Source organism: Kogia breviceps, chromosome 4 (genome assembly GCF_026419965.1).
Source record: "Kogia breviceps isolate mKogBre1 chromosome 4, mKogBre1 haplotype 1, whole genome shotgun sequence".
Classification (NCBI taxonomy): domain Eukaryota; kingdom Metazoa; phylum Chordata; class Mammalia; order Artiodactyla; family Physeteridae; genus Kogia; species Kogia breviceps.
The window spans coordinates 175,217,515-175,237,012 of record NC_081313.1 but is presented as its reverse complement, the minus strand read 5'-3'; the positions used below and the strand labels follow the sequence as shown (position 1 = coordinate 175,237,012).

General features: G+C 54.4%; 1 protein-coding gene across 14 annotated transcripts in view; it reads left to right on the top strand.

The window, feature by feature from the left end:
• DNM2 (dynamin 2) overlaps window positions 1–19,498 on the top strand; it is a 96,284-nt gene that overhangs the window by 40,741 nt on the left and 36,045 nt on the right. For all 14 annotated transcript variants that reach the window (XM_059062116.2, XM_059062117.2, XM_059062114.2 and 11 more), the window contains exons 3-7: window positions 6,828–6,977; window positions 8,805–9,008; window positions 11,848–11,946; window positions 13,528–13,688; window positions 17,162–17,304. In XM_059062116.2, the coding sequence (XP_058918099.1) occupies window positions 6,828–6,977; window positions 8,805–9,008; window positions 11,848–11,946; window positions 13,528–13,688; window positions 17,162–17,304 (757 nt within the window). The remainder of the gene's footprint in view (window positions 1–6,827; window positions 6,978–8,804; window positions 9,009–11,847; window positions 11,947–13,527; window positions 13,689–17,161; window positions 17,305–19,498) is intronic.

The window sequence follows — 19,498 nt, the reverse complement described above, 5'->3', positions numbered from 1 at the left end:
GGAGGGAAGACCAAATACATATTTCTTATTATAAATCGTAATGTCATACCTTCCTGTGGCCAGAATGTGTCCTAGAGTGGGAGGTGTTCACGACTTGTCTCAAATCTGTGGACGGCGGGGGGGGGGGGTGTTGAGGACCACACGGACTCGGAGATGCCACGTGCTTTGCCCCCTTCCTGGTCAGCTGAAAGCTCTGAAGAGTTCCTCAAGTCTGGATCCCTTCCGTTATGTGGTGCTCAGGGTCTCCCAGGTGTCTCTGAGCCACAAGTTGTTCCTCCTGGGCTGTGCCGGCCTGACCAGGATGTTTGTCGACAGGCTGGGGAAGGCAGACCCCCATCTCCGCTGCCCGGGGTCGGCCTGTTTGTTCTATTCTTTGTTGGGTTGAGAATGGAGAAGGGGTGGGATGTGCTCGGGAAGGTCAGGACAGAACCCTCCCACACCCCCCTGAAGCACTGAAACCCCAGGGAGCGTCGGAAGTTGCCCTAAGCCCGGCAGCTGAGCTATCTGCACGCTGTCTCTGGGCCTGGCACCACTGGATTGCTTTATCACATCGCTGACCCTGGGCTCTGTGTCGTCCTGTTTCACTGTGGGGAAACTGAGGCGCTCCCACCTCCCTCTCATCTTCCTGCCACCTCCCCAAGTCATGCTGTGGTGCCTGACTTACATTCTCCAGGCCCGAGGGGCTGTTTTTAAAAAAAATTCGTTTTTTTAATGCTTTATCAAGTTTTAGCATTCCGTATTCTTTTTTTCCTTTATAAATTTATTGATTTTATTTGTTTATTTTTGACTGCATTGGGTCTTCGTTGCTGCACGCGGGCTTTTCTCTAGTTGGCGGCGAGCGGGGGCTCCTCTTCGTTACGGGCACAGGCGTCTCGTTGCGGTGGCTTCTTTTGTTTTGGAGCATGGGCTCTAGGCACGTGGGCTTCAGTAGTTGTGGCACACGGGCTCAGTAGATGTGGCTCGCGGGCTCTAGAGTGCAGGCTCAGTAGTTGTGGCGCACGGCCTTAGCTGCCCCACGGCATGTGGGATCTTCCCGGACCAGGGCTCAAGCCTGTGTCCCCTGCATCGGCAGGTGGATTCTTAACCACTGTGCCATCAGGGAAGCCCCCGTATTCTTAAAGATATCCAGTAAATGCTCTCTTCTTATTACACATCTCTCCTATCTTTTTCTTCTTTCTATATCCTTGATCCTTTTTTCTTTTTTTAGGGGGGAGCCGTGCCACTCGCCTTCTGGGATCTTAGTTCCCCGCCCAGAGCTTGAACCCGGGCCCCCTGCAGTGGAAGCGCAGAGTCCTAACCACCGGACCCCACTTCATGATTCTTAAGCAATGCCAGTGGGCTTGTGGCCTGGTCTGCCTTTGGGGTAGGGAGGGGGATCTTCTGACCATGCCTTCATGGGCCTCCATGAGCTCCTTTAAAATGGGAGGCCCCAAAGACCCCACGAGAAACCAGGTTGAGGAACTGTGGCCTCTGTCGTGGGGCTGCTTCCTCGTGCCCGGGGCTGGGGCTGGGTGGGCTGATCCCAAGAAGGTGGTGGCGTGTACTCGTCACCTCCCTTCTGAGGGCAGCTTTTTTTTTTTTTTTTTGGCTGTGCCGAGTGGCATTCAGGATCTTAGTTCTCCAAACAGGGATCGAACCCATGCCCCCTGCATTGGGAGCACAGAGTCTTAACCACTGGGCCGCCAGGGAAGTCCTGAGGGCACATTCTTGAAGGGCATGCCTGGCGGATGCCCGAGGCGGGGTGTTGGCTACTGAACACAGTGGGGACCCACATGGGAGTCACGGGGTGGGGGAGGTCCTCCTACGCTTCGGCACCTAATGCTTTGTAACAGGCCACCTAGCAATTAAGTTTTGTTAGGCAGTTACTGTGCACCAGGCACCGTGGAGTACAGAGACCAAAACCAAGTCCCTCGCAGTCCCTTCTTGCAGCTCCGACTTTAGCAGGGGACACACAAGCACGTGGTGAGTCCGTGTGAGGAGTGCCGCGAAAGGCCGGCTGGTCTGGGTGGGCCTCCCCAAGCAGAGTTGTTCAGGGCCAAGACCTGAAGGAGGCAGGGAACAAGTCCTGGGTGGAGGGCAGAACCTCCTTCTAGAAAAAAAACTGCAAGTGCATTCACTGACCCTGTGGGACGCGGGTGGGATGCCCTGCAGTGGCCGAGGGTGACTGGCTCCTTGGAGTTGAAAGCTCAGCTGCTTGCCGAGGGCCCGCGGTATCCTTGATTCCTGCTGTGCCCTGGGCTGGTCCCGTGGAGCCTCCGGGGGACTGATCGCACGTGGCTGGCCCTCCTTCCAGGGAAGCGTGCTGCCGGGCTCCGGTGGGGTGCCCGTCTGGCCGTCGAAATGCTGTGGCAGGGCCCAGGGACCTGAGGGACTGACTTTGTTATCTGAGCACAAGGAAAGGAAGGTTTGAAAAGACTGCAGCTGCTCTGGGGATAGACCAGCGCTGCAGCGGGGCCCGGGGACCAGGGCAGGCGGAGCTGGTGGTGGCTCAACCTGGGCTGCTGGGGATGAGTTGAGAGGGCCCTCTCCAGGCATTGCAGGCCATTAGCTCAGCCTCAAGGCCTCTGAATTATCCTTTGAGACTGTATGTACATCGTTAAAAAAAAAATCACCTCCCCCATCCAGGCACTTACAGGGCTGTGGAAACCCAGGCTAAACACTCTGTTTATTTGTCATATTTTAATTTTCCTCACGGGGAAACTGAGGCACAGAGGGGGAGCCTGGCCAGTGGGCATCCACCCCACCTTCTCTCCATCTCCCGTAGACTCCCCTGTGTCCAGAGCATCCTCAGGGCATGGGGAAAGGTGTCCACTTCAGAAAGATCACGCGGGCATGAGGTAGGCCAGGGCTGAGTCAGGCAGGCCACCCCTCCAGGAGACCCCTCCTAGTTCCTGGTACGTTGAGTCACTCTTCTGAGCACCTCTGGCACCTGCTGTGACATGCTTGTGCCGAGTCCATCTTCCTCATCAGACCAGGACCCTGGCTCTGGGCTGGACCTGTGCCGTCAAGAAGTGCATTGGGGGGCTTCCCTGGTGGCGCAGTGGTTGAGAATCCGCCTGCCGATGCAGGAGACACGGGTTCGTGCCCTGGTCCGGGAAGATCCCACATGCCGCGGAGCAACTAAGCCCGTGAGCCATGGCCGCTGGGCCTGTGCATCCGGAGCCTGTGCTCCGCAACGGGAGAGGCCACAACAGTGAGAGGCCCGCATACCGCAAAAAAAAAAAAAAAAAAAAAAAAAAAGAAGTGCATTGGGAAGGAAGGAGGGAGGGGGAGATAGCAGGTGGTCCCATCAGACCCTGTTCCTGTCTCGTCTCCCGTATATCCAGCTTGGTGGCCGTGGCGGTGCTGGGCCACCTCACGGAAGCTGGAGCAGGGACCATACTACCCTTCCGGCAGTATTTTAGTTGTAAACGTAATTACAGAGCACCTACTGTGTGCTCAGAGTACTGTGCCCCGGGGACACAGAACAACACAGATTCAGATCCCTGCCCCGTGGGGTGGACTTTCTCCTGCGGATCAGAGAAAATACACAGGCTGACAAGGTAAACCGTATTAGAAGGTGGCGGGTACTTGGACGATGCTAAGGAAGGGAAGGGGGAAAGAGACTGAGGAGGTTTGTCATCTCACTTTGGGGTCAGAGCAGGCCTCCTGGAGAAGGAGAGATGACATTCAAGCAGAAACCTAGAGGGGGAGAGGGAGGGACCCGTAAGGGTATCTGTAGGCAGAGAGAAGAGTCAGTGCAAAGGCCCTGAGGCAGGAATGGAGGGCTTGGAGTATGAGAAAGCAGGCAAGCCAGTGTAGCTGGAGGGGAGGGAGTTGGGGTCAGAAGCTGGGGGGAAGGAAATTTTGTAGTGCCCTGTGACATGTGGTGAAGACTTTAGCTCTTTTGGCGGGGGGGGGGCCGCACTGTGCAGCATGTGGGATCTTAGTTCCCGGACCGGGGATCGAACCTGCGCCCCTTGCGTTGGAAGCGCGGAGTCTTCACCCCTGGACCGCCAGGGAAGTCCCAAGACTTTGGCTTTTACTGGGGTGAGGTGGGAGCTATGGAGGGTTTCGAGGAGCAGAGGCTGAGGTCTGGCTTTAAGAGGGTCAGTGCTTGTGGGCGGAGAGGAAGGAGGGTTGGCAGAACCTTTCTTAGCTGGTGTGGGCCTGGAATCTAGCCCGTGGTTCCAAAGTGACGAGGAGCCCAGTGAAGAAGGCAGGTTGTGAGGGATGGGCCTGGCTGAATCCTTGACCTTCCTGTTAGGCACAGAGGGTATGGTTTCTGCTGTCCACTGACCCTCTGGGGGAGAAGTTGTGGCTCTCCAGCACCATCTCCTGCACGTCTTTCACTCACACAGAGGCACAAAGGGTCTGGCAGAGGGGAAGGCTGCCACACACACTAGGCTCTGGGAGGCTACGGCTGGCAGGTCCTGGTCCCATAAACACAATCCAGGGTGACCTGGCTCTGCCAGGGGAGGAGGTCCAAGATGCACAATGGGGTTCCAGGTGGCATGGAGTCAGGGAAGGCTCCCTGGAAGAGGCAACAGGCAGGCTGGCCTGGCAGGGCCGAGGTTTGCAAGGGACAGGGCCTGTGTCCTGGTCCGCAGCCCCTTTCCCATCCTCCACTCCCCTGCACTCTAGGAAGGGGGATGGTACCTTGCAAGTGCTGAGCCCAGAGCCTTGAGCCGGAAGAGAGCTGAGGTTTGCTGTGGGGGGTTGGAGGACTGTTCCATTTTTGGTGGCTGCTTCAGGAAGAGCCGCGGAGCATTTCCTCTTGTTGCTGTGGAGGGGCTGGAGCACGACCGTCCTGGGGAACTGGGTCAGCTGAAGGGGGTGGGGTGGTTGGTCCCGTACCCTCCAGCCAGTGTCTTCATTGCCCTGCTCCCGAGTGGCCAGTGGCCACACTGGGTAAGATCCTCGGTGATCTGAGCGTGGAGTCCCCCTGACCCCCGCAGCAGAGGTTAGAGAGGTGAAGAGCCTGTCTGTGGCCTCACAGAGGCCATGTGACTCGAGAGCCACCATCTGGAGACAGATTATCTGAACTCCCAATCCCAGCTCCGCCCCTGAGCTTGAGCCAGGTCGTGTCACCTCTCTGGCCTCAGTTTCCCTGTCTGTGATATGGGCATTATGGAGGTGCCTACCTGCTAAGGTGCTCACTTGTGAGGAACAAATGGGACCACATGCAGGGCCTGGCCAGAGCAACCAAGGCCTGACTGTTGGCCATAGTTTGTTCGGTTATGGTGATGGGATGGTGAACCTCTTTGCATTCATTTCTTTCTGCTGTGTTCCACCTCTGGGTAGAGATTCTTCACCTGCCTGGCATTCCTCTGTCGCAGGGGTCTTTCTCCATCCTTTCTTCTGATGCAGCTGATGGTAACACTGTGCTGCGATTTATGTAGCCAGGTCTCCTCCTGGTGGACGTTGAGGCAATTTCTAGTCTTTTACCGTGAGAAACAGCACTACAGTGTACATCTTTGCATCTCTGCCGTGGACCAGTTCTTTAGGCTGTTTGCCAGTGAGACTTACTTCCCTCTTTTTAGCATAGCATCACTTGCAGGAGCCGTGATCTCTGGGCCTAGAAGGTCCCCCCTCCCCAACATATACTGTGAAAATTCAAACACATGGAAAAGTCAGGAATTGTACAGCGAACGCCTATAGGCTCAGCACCTCCGTCCTGCGATGAACATGTTTTCTTCCTGCTTTATCCACATTGTGCTTTGGATTTCTCTGCCTTGGTGGTAGGACTAGCACTATCGTTAGTCACTTTTATTTCCCTTCATCTCAGTGTCAGTAACGGCTTTCAGACACCCCGGGCTCAGAAGGCCTGAAGAAGCCAGAAAGCATTTCTCTTGAGGGGTTCACGTCTAGGTTGGGGGGCCCCATGAACAGCCGGGAGGGGAGGAGGGGCAGTGAGATGGGCTTTGATGAGGCCAGTGGTGCTGCCTGTTCCCCGTCCTGTGCGGGTGCCTTGGGGAAGGAGGACGGTGAGTCCCAGGGACACGCACCGGGGATCTTGCCTGGCTAGAGGGAGCTGGCGGCTCAGGATCCCACCAGGGCAGCAGCTTGCGGCCCTTTTGACTGAGATCCTGCTTCACGACCCAGGACCATCTCATGTAATATAACACGGAAGCAGAAGCTTCATCAGACGTACATCACTGCGCTCTGGGTGACGCATGCTGACCTTGTGTATTCTGTTCCTCAAAAAAAAAGAATAAGTGCCGGTCACATCCACCTGTCGGTCGTTGTCTTTTGTTTTCTGTGGGTTTTTTTTTTTGTTTTTGATTTTTTTTTTTTTTTTTTTTTTTTTTTTTTTCCGGTACGTGGGCCTCTCACTGCTGTGCCCTCTCCCGTTGCGGAGCACAGGCTCCGGACGCGCAGGCTCAGCGGCCATGGCTCACGGGCCCAGCCGCTCCGCGGCACGTGGGACCTTCCCGGACCGGGGCGCGAACCCGCGTCCCCTGCATCGGCAGGCGGACTCCCAACCACTGCGCCGCCAGGGAAGCCCTGATTTTTTTTTTTTTTTTTTGAATACTCATAATATGTCATGACGTGTTGTTTTGCAAAATGCTTCATGAGAATGTCCATTCCGCAGAGTCAGGATTTTTGCCAGTTTTGTACCTTGTGGAATCCCTGAGGTCTAGAAGGGAGCATGGTCTATAGGAGGGCCCCCCTCCAATACTTGCCAAGAGAATGAATCTGTTGCTCCCCCAATTCCTGGAAGGCCTGTAACTGATTCTTCACTTTCTCTGCTTGACAAAGCACCTGTCCCAGAAGGCCACCTGTTCCCCCGCACACAGCGAGGCCGCTTCTCTTTCTCATTTGGAGCATCTTTCTTCCCTTTGCAGAATATGCCGAGTTTTTGCACTGCAAGTCCAAAAAGTTTACAGACTTTGAGGAAGTCCGACAGGAGATTGAAGCCGAGACCGACAGGGTCACGGGGACCAACAAAGGCATCTCCCCAGTGCCCATCAACCTGCGGGTCTACTCGCCACACGGTAGGCAACAGGGACCCCTCACATACGGGGGCAGCGGAAGGCTGACTCCGCGGGTCACGGGTCGGGTCGGCCTCACTCTCAAGAATACGGCCCCTCGCATTTCCCTTCACACACAACACAGCCCTCTTGATCCGTATCTTCCCACGTCTGATATCAGCTCTAAGAAAAACAGCATGCCAGGGACACTGTCGGGAGTGGTGAAGTCTGGGGTGAATTGCAGCTCGTATGTTCCTTTTAAAGGGGCAGCCACGGCTCGGCTCCCAGGTGAACGGTGGCCACACAGTGATGCCAGCCCAAGGCAGCCAGGTCGTCTTCTGGTTCTTCAAGAGGAGCCAGAAGGCCAGATTTTTCTGCATAACGTCCCGATTTTAAAACTGCATCATTTAAGCAGAGCAAGCAGCCTGTAGCCATATATAACCTCTGACCCAGAGGCATGGATTGCTAACTTAAATGGTATTTGGTGAATAGTGCAGCTGACTCCTAACACCTCAGTATGGGTTCTTTGTGGTGAGTTTATTTATTTATTTATTGGCCACGCCACGTGGCTTGCGGGATATTACTTCCCCAACGAGGGATTGAACCGACGCCCTTGGCAGTGAAAGCGCAGAGTCCTAACCACTAGACCGCCAGGGAATTGCAAGTTTATTTATTTTTGAATAAATGATGCCTGTACATGGCTCATATTCAAGTTATAAAAGGGTATATCCAGCGAAAACCTACCTTACCCCCCAAAATTACAAATATATTTCATGCTCTCGAAATGATACATAATGCCTATGTAGGCAGTTATGAACACGTATGTATATATTGTGTATGTGTGTTTCACAACTTTTACTCAAATTGTAGCATGGTATAAAAGTTGTTGATGCCTCTTTTTTGTATGACTGTATCTCAGAGTGTGTTTCTTACCAGAGTATCATCTTTTTGTGGTTTTTTTTTTTTTTTTTTTGCGGTATGCGGGCCTCTCACTGTTGTGGCCTCTCCCGTTGCGGAGCACAGGCTCCGGACGCGCAGGCCTAGCGGCCATGGCTCACGGGCTTAGTTGCTCCGCGGCATGTGGGATCTTCCCGGACCAGGGCACGAACCCGTGTCTCCTGCATCGGCAGGCGGATTCTCAACCACTGCGCCACCAGGGGAGCCCATCTTTTTGTTTTTAATAGTTCCTTGGTATTGGCTGAATCGATGGGCTGAAATTTATTCAGCCATTGAGAGTAATTCCAATCTGCAAATGCAAATGTCCAGATTTAAAACTGTATCACTGGGGCTTCCCTGGTGGCACAGCGGTTGAGAGTCCGCCCGCCGATGCGGGGGACATGGGTTCGTGCCCCAGTCCGGGAAGATCCCACATGCCGCGGAGCGGCTGGGCCCGTGAGCCATAGCCACTGAGCCTGCGCGTCCGGAGCCTGTGCTCCTCAGCGGGAGATGCCACAGCAGTGAGAGGCCCGCGTACCGCAATAATTAAAAAAAAAAAAACTGTATCGCTGATAATAACTATAAATGGAATATAACTTTAAAAAATTGTGAATCATATATCATATACCTGTAACTTATATAATATTGTATTTCAACTCTACTTCAGTAAAAAAAAAATAGTTACTTCATTAAAACAGCAAAGCTGTCTCACTGAAATAGAGTACAGGAGAGTGTCTATGAGATGGGATTCCTAGGAGGGAGTTATAGGGTCAAAAGGTGGGATCCAGCTGGAGCGCAGGAGAAATCCCAAGGCCTGACCCCCAGCACTTGGAGAAGCGGGCCAGGTCCCTGCAGGGCTGTGCGTACCTCCCTTGCCCTGGCTCTGACAGCCTCTCCCTCTCCTTTCCCTCCCAGTGTTGAACCTGACCCTCATCGACCTCCCGGGCATCACCAAGGTGCCTGTGGGGGACCAGCCCCCAGACATTGAGTACCAGATCAAGGACATGGTCCTGCAGTTCATCAGCCGGGAGAGCAGCCTCATCCTCGCCGTGACCCCTGCCAACATGGACCTGGCCAACTCGGATGCCCTCAAGCTGGCCAAGGAGGTTGACCCCCAAGGTACCGCCCGGGCCTCACGGCAGCAGCTCCCTCCTCACGGCGCCTCGGAGCATCACGACTTGCCCCACATCCTCCATTCCACGTCACTGGCGTTCTCTTTGGCTCACGGCCTCCCCAGGAAAAGGCCTGGGACACAGAATTTCCCATGAGAGCCAGCAGTTCCGGGGGGGACATCCCTTGGGAGGCCAGTGTGTGGCAGTTGGCATTGCTCCTTGGAAAGCTGGCCCCTGCTTCTCCTGTGCAGAAAGCTAGTCCAGGGGGGTGGGAATGGGGCAGCCCTCCTCGGGCACAGATGCGAGTCCAAATCCCACCTCTGGAAGTTCCTCTTCCTCCCCGAGGCTTGGTCCCTCCTGTCGAAATGGCAGCAGCAGTCCTAACTTGTAGAGCTGTCAAGAGGACTGACGGTCTCTCCATCACTGTTCGGGGGGTCCGGCAGGGAAGGTGAAAGGATGACGAGTTAATGAAGCCAGCTGGGGCCGGAGGGAGTGGTGGAGACTGGCGCATCTCTGGCCCAGGGCCTTCGTTCAGTAAATGTCAGTTAAGCCCCAGCTACATGCCAGGCTCTGTTTCGGCCTTGGGAACCCTGCAGGGGACAAAGTTGAGAGGTGCCCCCTGCCACCAGTGAGCTGATATTCCATTGGGGGGGCGACAGAATCCCCCACTGGAAATAAGCAAGTGGAATATCTTCTGGTAGCGGTAAGCACTGGATGGAAATAGAACCCACTGAGAGAGGCTGGGGTGGAAGGGGGTGCAGTCGTGGGCCTCTGAAGACATGAGGTTCTGGGCAAGATCAGACTGAGACAAAGAGGCAAAACCCAGGAAAACGGACAGCGGGTGCTAAAGAGCAGGGGTGCCCAGGACACAGCAGGGAGGCCGGTGTGGCCGGAGCAGAGTGAGCTAAAGGGAGGGCGCGGGAGCGAGGGCCGCGCGGGGAGCTGGCTGTGCTCTGAGAGGGGCCGGGGGTTAGCAGAGTACGGCACACGCCGAAATACGTTCTCCAAATTGTCCGCCGGCCGCCTGGATCCCACAGTGCTTTGGAAGGAGTTGGGGACCAGTGTGGGGTGGGGGAGACAGGCTCTGTGGCTCACGCTCCCTAGTTTGTGGGCCTGGGGGACAGTCGGCGAAGGGGGCTCCTTTCCCGCCGGGACTGAGCTCCTCAAAGCTCAGGGCTCTTCCCCAGGGTCATCCAGGTGTGCTCGCCTGGGAGGGCCACCCCTGCCCACAGCGCTCCCCTCCAGCCTTCCTGTCCCCCTAGTCCAGTCCCAGGAAATAGTGTGTGACTGTGACTGCAGAGGCTAGATCAGGCAGTGAGGATGTGCCGTTGAAAACAGTTAAGTGGGGACTTGCCTGGTGGCGCAGTGGTTGGGAGTCCGCCTGCCGATGCAGGGGACGCGGGTTCGTGCCCCGGTCCGGGAAGATCCCACATGCCGCGGAGCGGCCGGGCCCGTGAGCCGTGGCCGCGTCCGGAGCCTGTGCTCCTCAACGGGAGAGGCCACGGCAGTGAGAGGCCCACGTACTGCAAAAAAAAAAAAAGAAAACAGTTAAGTGAACTTGATGCTGGCATTCTTCCAGAAAAAAGAAGTAGCTTTCTAACTTTGAAAGTATTCATGATAATTATCCCCAAAGTGTCACCATTGTAAAATGTAGAACCTAACATGTGACAGCTCCTCTCCCCCTGCAGATGCTGGTGGCCACACTTGGCAAATATTCTTTCAGAGTTTGTTCTTCCACATAAAGTCACATTTTTAGAAATGGGAGGGTCTTTCCTTATTTTTCTGTAGTGTGTGTGTGTTTGCCTATTACCGTTGGAACATAGGTCCGTAGCCATCCACCGTGCGGCCCATTGCTGTCTCTTTTTTTGTTCTTGAACATTTGGGTTGCTTCTGAGCTTTGGGGAACAGTGCTTCCGTGAGATTGGATATTTCTAATAAAGTAGATGCCCCCAGACCCCCTCCCCAGTCATATCTCTCTACCTTGGGCTGCCTCTACTCTACCCTCCCCAAGCTTTGTGGGTGCTTGCAGTGGTGGCTTCTTTGCCCTCCGAAAAGGTGATGCCAGCTCATACTCTCAGCAAAATGTGAGCAGGCAGGGGCCGCAAAAAGGCACGGCCGTCACCTCTTCGATACCCACCTTAGCACCCCCCAGAGATCTCCTTGGGCTTCCCTCTACACACACACACACACACACACACACACACACACACACACACACACACACACACACACACACACACACACACACACACACACACACACACACACACACACACACACACACACACACACACACACACACACGGCTAGCACAGAGGGGCCCTCAGGCACCAGCAGAGGCAGTTGATCGATCTGCAGGGTTCCCTCGATTCTGGGCAACTTGGGATGAAGAGGAATTCCATGGGGTGGTTTCCAGAGTGGAACTTGGGCCATTCAGAGGAGAGGTAACCCTAGAAAGAATTGTCACGGGTTAGCGTGTTAACGTTGCATGCCACTCAGAGAGCACAGCGTGGAGATTCTGACCTGGGGTTCAAGTTCGATAGGGTTGCCCCCTGACGCTGCAGCAAGACGCCGTCGCTGGTCGTACCAGTGATGACGGTGGCCAGCGTTTATCGATTGAACGTTGGCCACGTGCTGGGTTTATCCTCAGGGACGACCCCCTGAGACTGGTGCGTTACTGCCTTCATTTGACTTGAGGGTTTACTAGGGTCCGGGCAGGTGATGTTATGGTTTGTCCCAGGTCACACAGCCTGGAAGTGGGGGGATCCAGCTGGGCCCCAGGTGGCCCGGGGTCGCCAGCCCATGCTCCTTCCCCCTGGCGCCCTCTGACCTCTGTGCTCTTGCAGGCCTGCGGACCATCGGCGTCATCACCAAGCTCGACCTAATGGACGAAGGCACTGATGCCAGGGACATCCTGGAGAACAAGCTGCTCCCCTTGAGAAGAGGTGCGGCCCGGGAGGGCCTGGGGGCTACAGGGCAGGGGAGGGCAGGCAAGATGGGTGGGCTTGAGCAGCAGGAGAGCCGGTGCACCTTTGCTTTTGGAAAATGACTTGTTTTTGTTATCTTTACTGAAACCCCAGCAAATGCTCACAGATACTTTCACCAGCCCATTTCCCCGCCGCCCAGAAGTAACTGCTTTTCGGTTCCATTGTAGAACCTTCTTTTTTTTTCCTGCCCGAGTGAACACAGGTAGCTTTTTCTTCTGATCTGCGTGCATTCTTTTTCAGTTACACAGTGAACGCCTACTCATTTTGGCTACAGAAAAGAAGTGTCCAGAAGAAGGAAACTGAAATCATCCACAGTTCAAATTCTCCCCGTTTAATACTCTGTGGTTCTCCTTCCCAAGAGTTCCTGAGGATTTGTAACTTTTCTTAATGTTCAATACTTGCATTCAACCATTCTCTCAAGTGGAGGGAAAAGTGCAAGGAGAACCACTGGCCCAGCCTCGCTGCTAATCACATACAGCCAACCTTCAATGCCCCAAATATCCGCTCCTGTTGCTCTTTCCTCCCTTGGGGGATCATGAAGCAAATCCTAGGCATCCTGTCATTTGACACATAAATACCTACGATTCTGTTCAAACAGCTCCTCCTCTGGCCACTTTATCTGTACTGCTTCACTTGGGATCTGGCCAATTGTAATTGCCTATAAACCAGTTATTTGATCTAGACAGAGGCTGATTAGGCTCGTGTTTAGTTTAGTTACAGATATTCTGACAAGAGCAGCCCAAGTGTTTTTATTTTCAATAAAATGAGAATAGCAAACATGTATTAAGTACCTTGGTGTGGAAGAACCCATTTAATCCCCGTAACAATCCAATGCAGTGGTTCTGTGCTCATCCCCATTTTATGGATGAAGAAACTGAGGCGCCGAGAGGCTAAATCCCTTGCCCCAGCTCACAAAGCTGGCAGGTGGCGGAGCTGGTTTGGAACTCCAGCTTTCCAGCGCCACGCCGCCTGGTGACCTGCTTTTCCATTTCACTTAGCAAAATAGCAGACTGTGTCCCTGTGAACATTCCCTTGAAGGCAAATACTCTTCAAGATGACTGTAAAAGATGCTGTCGGGTCCCTCATATGGGGGTACATGGACTGTTACCGAGACCCCATTTGTTGGACACTTAGGTTGGTTCCTGTTTTTCACTGTGGCACAGTGTAGAATAGGTATTAATATCCAGCAAGATTAGCTGTCCCCCATTGTGCTTATTTTTGAAGTTTTTTTTTCTGTTTCTAAAGCTTGGATTGTGGGATTCCTCTTCTCCAGAGCTTTTCTCTATCCAGCCCCTCACACCATGCTGAATATAACTTCTTCCTCCAAACACTTGCATTGCTTTTCAGGACTGTACTCAGTGTTTGCATTCTCCGTGTTGCTTCTGAGTAATGCGTATGGCTTGTCACCTTGTCTGTGAGTGACTTGTAGGGCAAGATCCATGTCTACACCCGCACACTGCTTGGTCCCATGCAAAAAAGGGGGATCTGGGCTCCTTGGCTTGCCTGGCATTGCCCTGACCTAACCCTCTCTCCCCACAGGCTACATTGGCGTGGTGAACCGCAGCCAGAAGGACATTGAGGGCAAGAAGGACATCCGCGCAGCACTGGCGGCCGAGAGGAAGTTTTTCCTCTCCCACCCAGCCTACCGGCACATGGCGGACCGCATGGGCACCCCACACCTGCAGAAGACTCTGAATCAGGTACTGCAAGCATTTTGTGCAGTTGCTCAAGTTGCGCACTGCACAACAGCTGACATCCACAATGCCCTTGGCCTTGGTCTAGAGCAGCACTTGTTTTAGCAAAATGGGTTCAGTGAACATTTGACTCAGGGCCTGGAGAAGAGTGGATGTTCAGTAAGTCTGTACTGGTACTATTATTACCATCACTACTATTGTTACTATTATTTTATTTTTGTTAAAAAAAATTTTATTGAGGTATAGTTGATTTACAATGTTGGGTTAATTTCTGCTGTACAGCAAAGTGATTCAGTTATACACATATATATATATTCTTTTTCATATTCTTTTCCATTATGGTCTGTCACAGGATTTTAAAAAAAAAAATTAATTAATTAATTATTTATTTATTTTTGACTGTGTTGGGTCTTCATTTCTGTGCGAGGCCTCTCTCCAGTTGCAGCGAGTGGGGGCCACTCTTCATCGTGGTGCACGGGCCTCTCGCTGTCGCGGCCTCTCTTGTTGCGGAGCACAGGCTCCAGACGTGCAGGCTCAGTAGTTGTGGCTCACGGGCCCAGTTGCTCCGCGGCATGTGGGATCTTCCCAGACCAGGGCTTGAACCCGTTTGCCCTGCATTGGCAGGCGGATTCTCAACCACTGCGCCACCAGGGAAGCCCTGGGCTATACAGTAGGACCTTGTTTATTACCATTATTTTAATTACCACCGTAATTATTTAGTCACATACCCAGAAATTTGCATACGGTTTCTGACGCTGATGACCTGGGTTCCGAATGCCTCACCTGAACCAACACCGGGTGGCTAGCAGTGCTCGACAGTAGCCAAGTGGGAGGACTTCGGAGTCTGGCCTTCCTTGGTCCAAAGCCCAGCCTTGCCTCTCCGAGGCTCCCCGTCTATCAGGCGGGAATCATCTGCATCCCTGCCCCCAGGGCTGGCGTCTGCTGCATGAAATGCAGCACATATCAAATGCCAGCAACTCTGCTATCTCACTGCCTTTCTAGTTTTGTTTTTTCCCACAGGTAGTATATTCACAGGGCTCATAAAAAAAAAACCCAGTGTTTAAAAGTATACAGTGAAGGGCTTCCCTGGTGGCGCAGTGGTTGAGAGTCCGCCTGCCAATGCAGGGGACACGGGTTCGTGCCCCGGTCCGGGAGGATCCCACGTGCCGTGGAGCGGCTGGGCCCGTGAGCCATGGCCGTTGAGCCTGCGCGTCCGGAGCCTGTGCTCCGCAACGGGAGAGGCCACAACAGTGAGAGGCCCGCGTACCGCAAAAAAAAAAAAAAAGTATACACTGAAGCACCCCCATCTGCCCCTGCTTCCCACCCCTAGGGCACCACTTTTAACACCGCCTGAGTTTCTTTCTGTTCATAAAAGCAAAAAGGACTTTTGAGAATCACTCTTTCTTGCATAGTCATGGATACCGGCCCCTTGGCTTTTTTTTTTTTTTTGCTCAGCAGTATCTCCTGGAGCTCTGTCCCTACAGAGAAAGCTTCCTCACTCTTTTGTGGCCCTGTAGTAGTTCCTGAACACATGGGTCTTAGTCTGTTTAAACAGGCTCCGTTTGGAAGGCTGTTTTCTAATGTTCCTAGTCAGTAAAAGGTTGCTGTTTAATAACATCGTTTTGCATGCGTGCCAATTTCTATGAGAGTAAAATCCCTAATTAGTAAAACCCCTAATTATGTAGCTATACTGTAGCAGGCAGTGTGGTCCTTAGTGGCCCCGGGGTTACGAGGAATTCCCCCTCAGTGCTATATGGTAGCATCTCAGATGGAGCAGGGCCTCAGAGCGAAAGTCAGAGTCCTTCATGACTGCAGTGGCAACGTGCGAGCTGGGCCCTGTCTTTAGGGAAGGGATGTGTCTAACTGGGGCCACCAGGTAGAGGCACAGTCGGGTGTTAGGCGGTGATGGGGCCGGGAAGAGAGCTGGCGTAGAGCAGGAAGGCAGAGCAGGCAGCTCAGCAGAACAAAGAGGGAAGTAAGTGTCCAGTGAGAGGGGCCCTGCAGGAAAGGAAGCAGCGGTCTGCCTGGGCAGGGGGTGGAGGGAGAGGAAGGGAAGTAAAACTCCCCGCAGGTGCCTGGGGCCCTCTCTGAGAGCCGCAGGTGAGCAGCCCAGCTGGCCTCCTGGGGTCCTAGCTCCACATCCTGGTGCTTCCTGGTCCCCCCACCCCTCCTTTGCCTCACGAGCTAAATGGGGCCGTTGTAACGCCCCAGGATGCTGTCGGGGACCGGAGTGGACTGCCACCCTTAGGGACCTGCAGCTCCCACAGGGAGGGGCCCCAGCTCACATAGGGCTTTGGGGTGACCATCAGGTTCATTCCACGGAGTGTGAGGCTCCATCTTATGTTTTTTTCTAGCTTGATGGATAGTTTGTCATTTCTTTTGTCTTGTAGGACAGATGGCCACAAAACACTGCTTTTCACTTTGTGGATTTTAGCTGATTTTTATGGCTATTATTTTTTTCTTCCCTTCTCTCTTTCTCTTTTATCATAGTATTAAAAAAAGTCAGACAGTACAAATATAGTGAATGTCCCATTTCCTCCCATCCCGCGATGGCTCTCTTCCCCTGAGGCGGCCAGTGTCACCACTTCCTGGGCTTCCTTCTCGAGACGCTAGACACAGATGTGTCTGTACCGCCAGGCTTCCTTTTCCTCCTGCTTCTCTTTTCCTTCTCTTCCCTTTCCGTCTCCCTTTTCACCACCTGAACAGTTAAGATGTTTACCCACTGCTCTGTAACTAGCTTTTTCTTGAACGACCCATCTTGAGGCTCATTGCCTAACTTTCTGCACTGCTGCCCCCTTTTGAAATTTGTGAATAAGGAACACATCCCCGTGGTTCAAAGGCAGAACAATAGAGGGAAAGGGGGCTGCGGGGAAGGGTCCTTCCACCCGCCTGCTCCATTCTTCCCTTCTCTTGTGAACCATCCTTCACTCTGTTCGTGCAAATGAGAATGTGTTCTTACTTTCTCCCCGTCTTTACAGAGGGGAGCACATCATAGGTGTGTTGTGTGCCTTTTTTGGCAAACTGTTTCTGTTGTAGTTTGTAGGGCCCGTCCCTGTGTCTGTACGTTCCCCCGGCGTTGTGCAGTGTGGATGCGCCATCGCCCGTCTGACAGTCCTTCTGTACCTGGGTCCTGCGGTGGCTTCTAGCGCCCCCCCCCCCCCCCCCCCCCCGCCCACTGAGCAGCACTTGTGGGAGGCTGTTCCCGGTCAGCACTTGGGTCCTGCTGCCTGGTCCTTGCAAACAGTTGCGTGTACTCTTTGGTGTGACAGCCTGGTTGATCTACCCTCCCAAGGCCTCACGGGCTGTTTGCAGCATCTCTCCGCTGTGGACGGAGCTGTGCCACCTCTCCCTGCCCCTCACGCCAGTGTGACTCCATCTGGGTGTTTCTCTTGGTCCCTGGAGGCTGGGGGTGGAGCGGGCCCGCCCCTTCTCAGCATCCTGCCCGTGCTGACCTCTGACCTCTAGCCTCTCTCCCACAGCAACTGACCAACCACATCCGGGAGTCACTGCCGGCCCTGCGCAGCAAGCTGCAGAGCCAGCTGCTGTCCCTGGAGAAGGAGGTGGAGGAGTACAAGAACTTCCGGCCCGACGACCCCACGCGCAAGACCAAAGCCCTGCTGCAGTATGTGCCCCTCCCCCCGCCTGGTGCTCCGGGGCCTCCACCTGGTCTCAGGCTCCCCCACTCATCCGTCCGTCCGTTCGTCCAACAAACACTTGGCCAGAGCCCCCTGTGTGCTAGGCCCTGTCTTGAGCACTGGGGTCTCCCCGGTGGACTGGGCAGACACCCCATATGCTCAGAACGGGGAGGGGGGGAAGGATGAGGCAAGAAAAGTAGATGAGAACATGTGTACTCTGTGAAATGGCCAAGTATCGAAGTAGGGAAGGGGCTAGAGAGTGCCAGTGTAGTTGTAGGGGTGCCATTTAAAATAAAGTGGCCAGTGAAGGCCCCCCTGAGACAGTGAGAGTCGGGCAGAGACCTGAAGAGGTGAGGAAGGGGGCCATGCAGAGTCCTGGGGTTGGGGGCCCGGCCAGCGCAAAGGCCCCGAGGCAGGATTTCATCCAGCATGTCGGAGAAGGCCCACGTGGCTGGAGCAGAGTGAGCTAGGGGAGAGTGAGAGGAAGGGAGGGCGGGGAGAGAACAGGGTAGAGCCTACAGGGCCTTGTAGACCATGCAGAGGGCGTTGGTTTTTGCTCTGCGGTGGGAGCCATGGAGGGCTCTTGAGCATCGGCAGGACATGGTCTGACTCCCGTGTTCACGGGCGCCCTCTGGCGGCTGCAGGGAGGACAGACGGGGCGGGGGAGGGAGCCGAGCCATGTGTCAGCTACTTCTGCTTGGTTTCTTGGAATCCTCACCCTGACTCTGAGAAGGTGCTCCCGGCAGCCACGCAGCTGTGAGTCAGAGGAGTGGGTGTGCCCCATGATCTCAGCTTCTCGCCTGGGGCTCCTCCTGCCTCCGCACTCCAGGTATCTGCCCTGCCAGAGACCCTTAGCCGGCTTGGCTAGAATGGGATCCAGAAGCTCCTTGGCACCTCAGATGGCAGATGGTGCCGCGTACAAGACCCCTCCCAGAGGGACACTGTCCTGTGTGACCGTTATAGCCCTGACGTCCCCCGACCCTCTCTGCCATGTGGCACTGCACATTGGTGGGATCGGGGGTGAGAATGCTTTTAACATCAGACGGCCTCAGCCCATTCCAAAAAGCTTTCTGCAGCGTCAGCGCTGGCCCCTTGCAGGCTTTAGGAGGAGATCTGGTCTAGTGTGTGCTGCAGAGGCCAAGGCCTGGGGCTAAACCTGGGCCAGATGGGCAACCACAGGCAGGTGACCACACCCCTCTGAGCCTCATTTTCCTCGCCCCTAAAAAGACGACCGCAGCCCGCAGCGGCTCTCACGTTACGTGGCCATTGGGGAATCTTGTGAAGATGCTTCTGGGGCCCTTGGCGCGGCGGGCCAGGGGACGCCCTCCGCAACGGCACCCATCCGCCAGGGTTCGTGTCATTTTTCACCAGTGCCCTGCGGCCCGTCCCGGGTGGTTTTGACATGACGGCGGAGGTGCACCTCTGTCATCTGCGGCCCCTCAGCAAGGGCTGGTGTTCCTTCTTTAGCGTCTTATCTGTAGTCCCAGATCCTCCTGCAGGCTGTGGGCCACACAGACCAGCGGCCAGCAGAGGCCCTTGCTTCTTCCTTCCCTGCTGGCGGGCGTCCCTTTGGATGGCTTGTTGCATGACCTCCTCCTCGGCCTTTATTATAAAAATGACTGCCTTCACGTGTACAGAGGGTGAAAATCTCGCCTCCCTCCTCTGCGCCCCAGTTGCCGTCTCCATGCTCTTGTTTTACCAGAGAATGAGAACAGTGGCATCAGACTAGCCCCCAGTTCTGCTCTCTCGCAGCTGATGGAAGTGGCATCGAGAGCCTTCCATTTCCCACGGCCGCCTGGAGTATCCCATACGCTCTTCCCGTGACCCGATGCCCACAGGGGACGTTCGGGTATTTTTTGGCTTCTTCAATACATGCTTCTCGAATTCATTGTTGAGGTCACAAGCGAGGATTCCTGCAGGGCAGACTCCTAAAAGAGGGATCACTAGCTTGAGGAGAACTTGAATTTGAATCAGTAGCACTTCCGTGGCCTCCAGGGGGCCCCATGCCCGCTGGCCCTCCTGGCCTGGTTCTGGGCGCCCCCCTCAGGGCCCACACAGGTATATATAAGTTATACACACACACACACACACACACACACACACACACACAGAGGTATATATATGTTATACACACACACACACATATATTATACACACACACACACACACACACACACACAC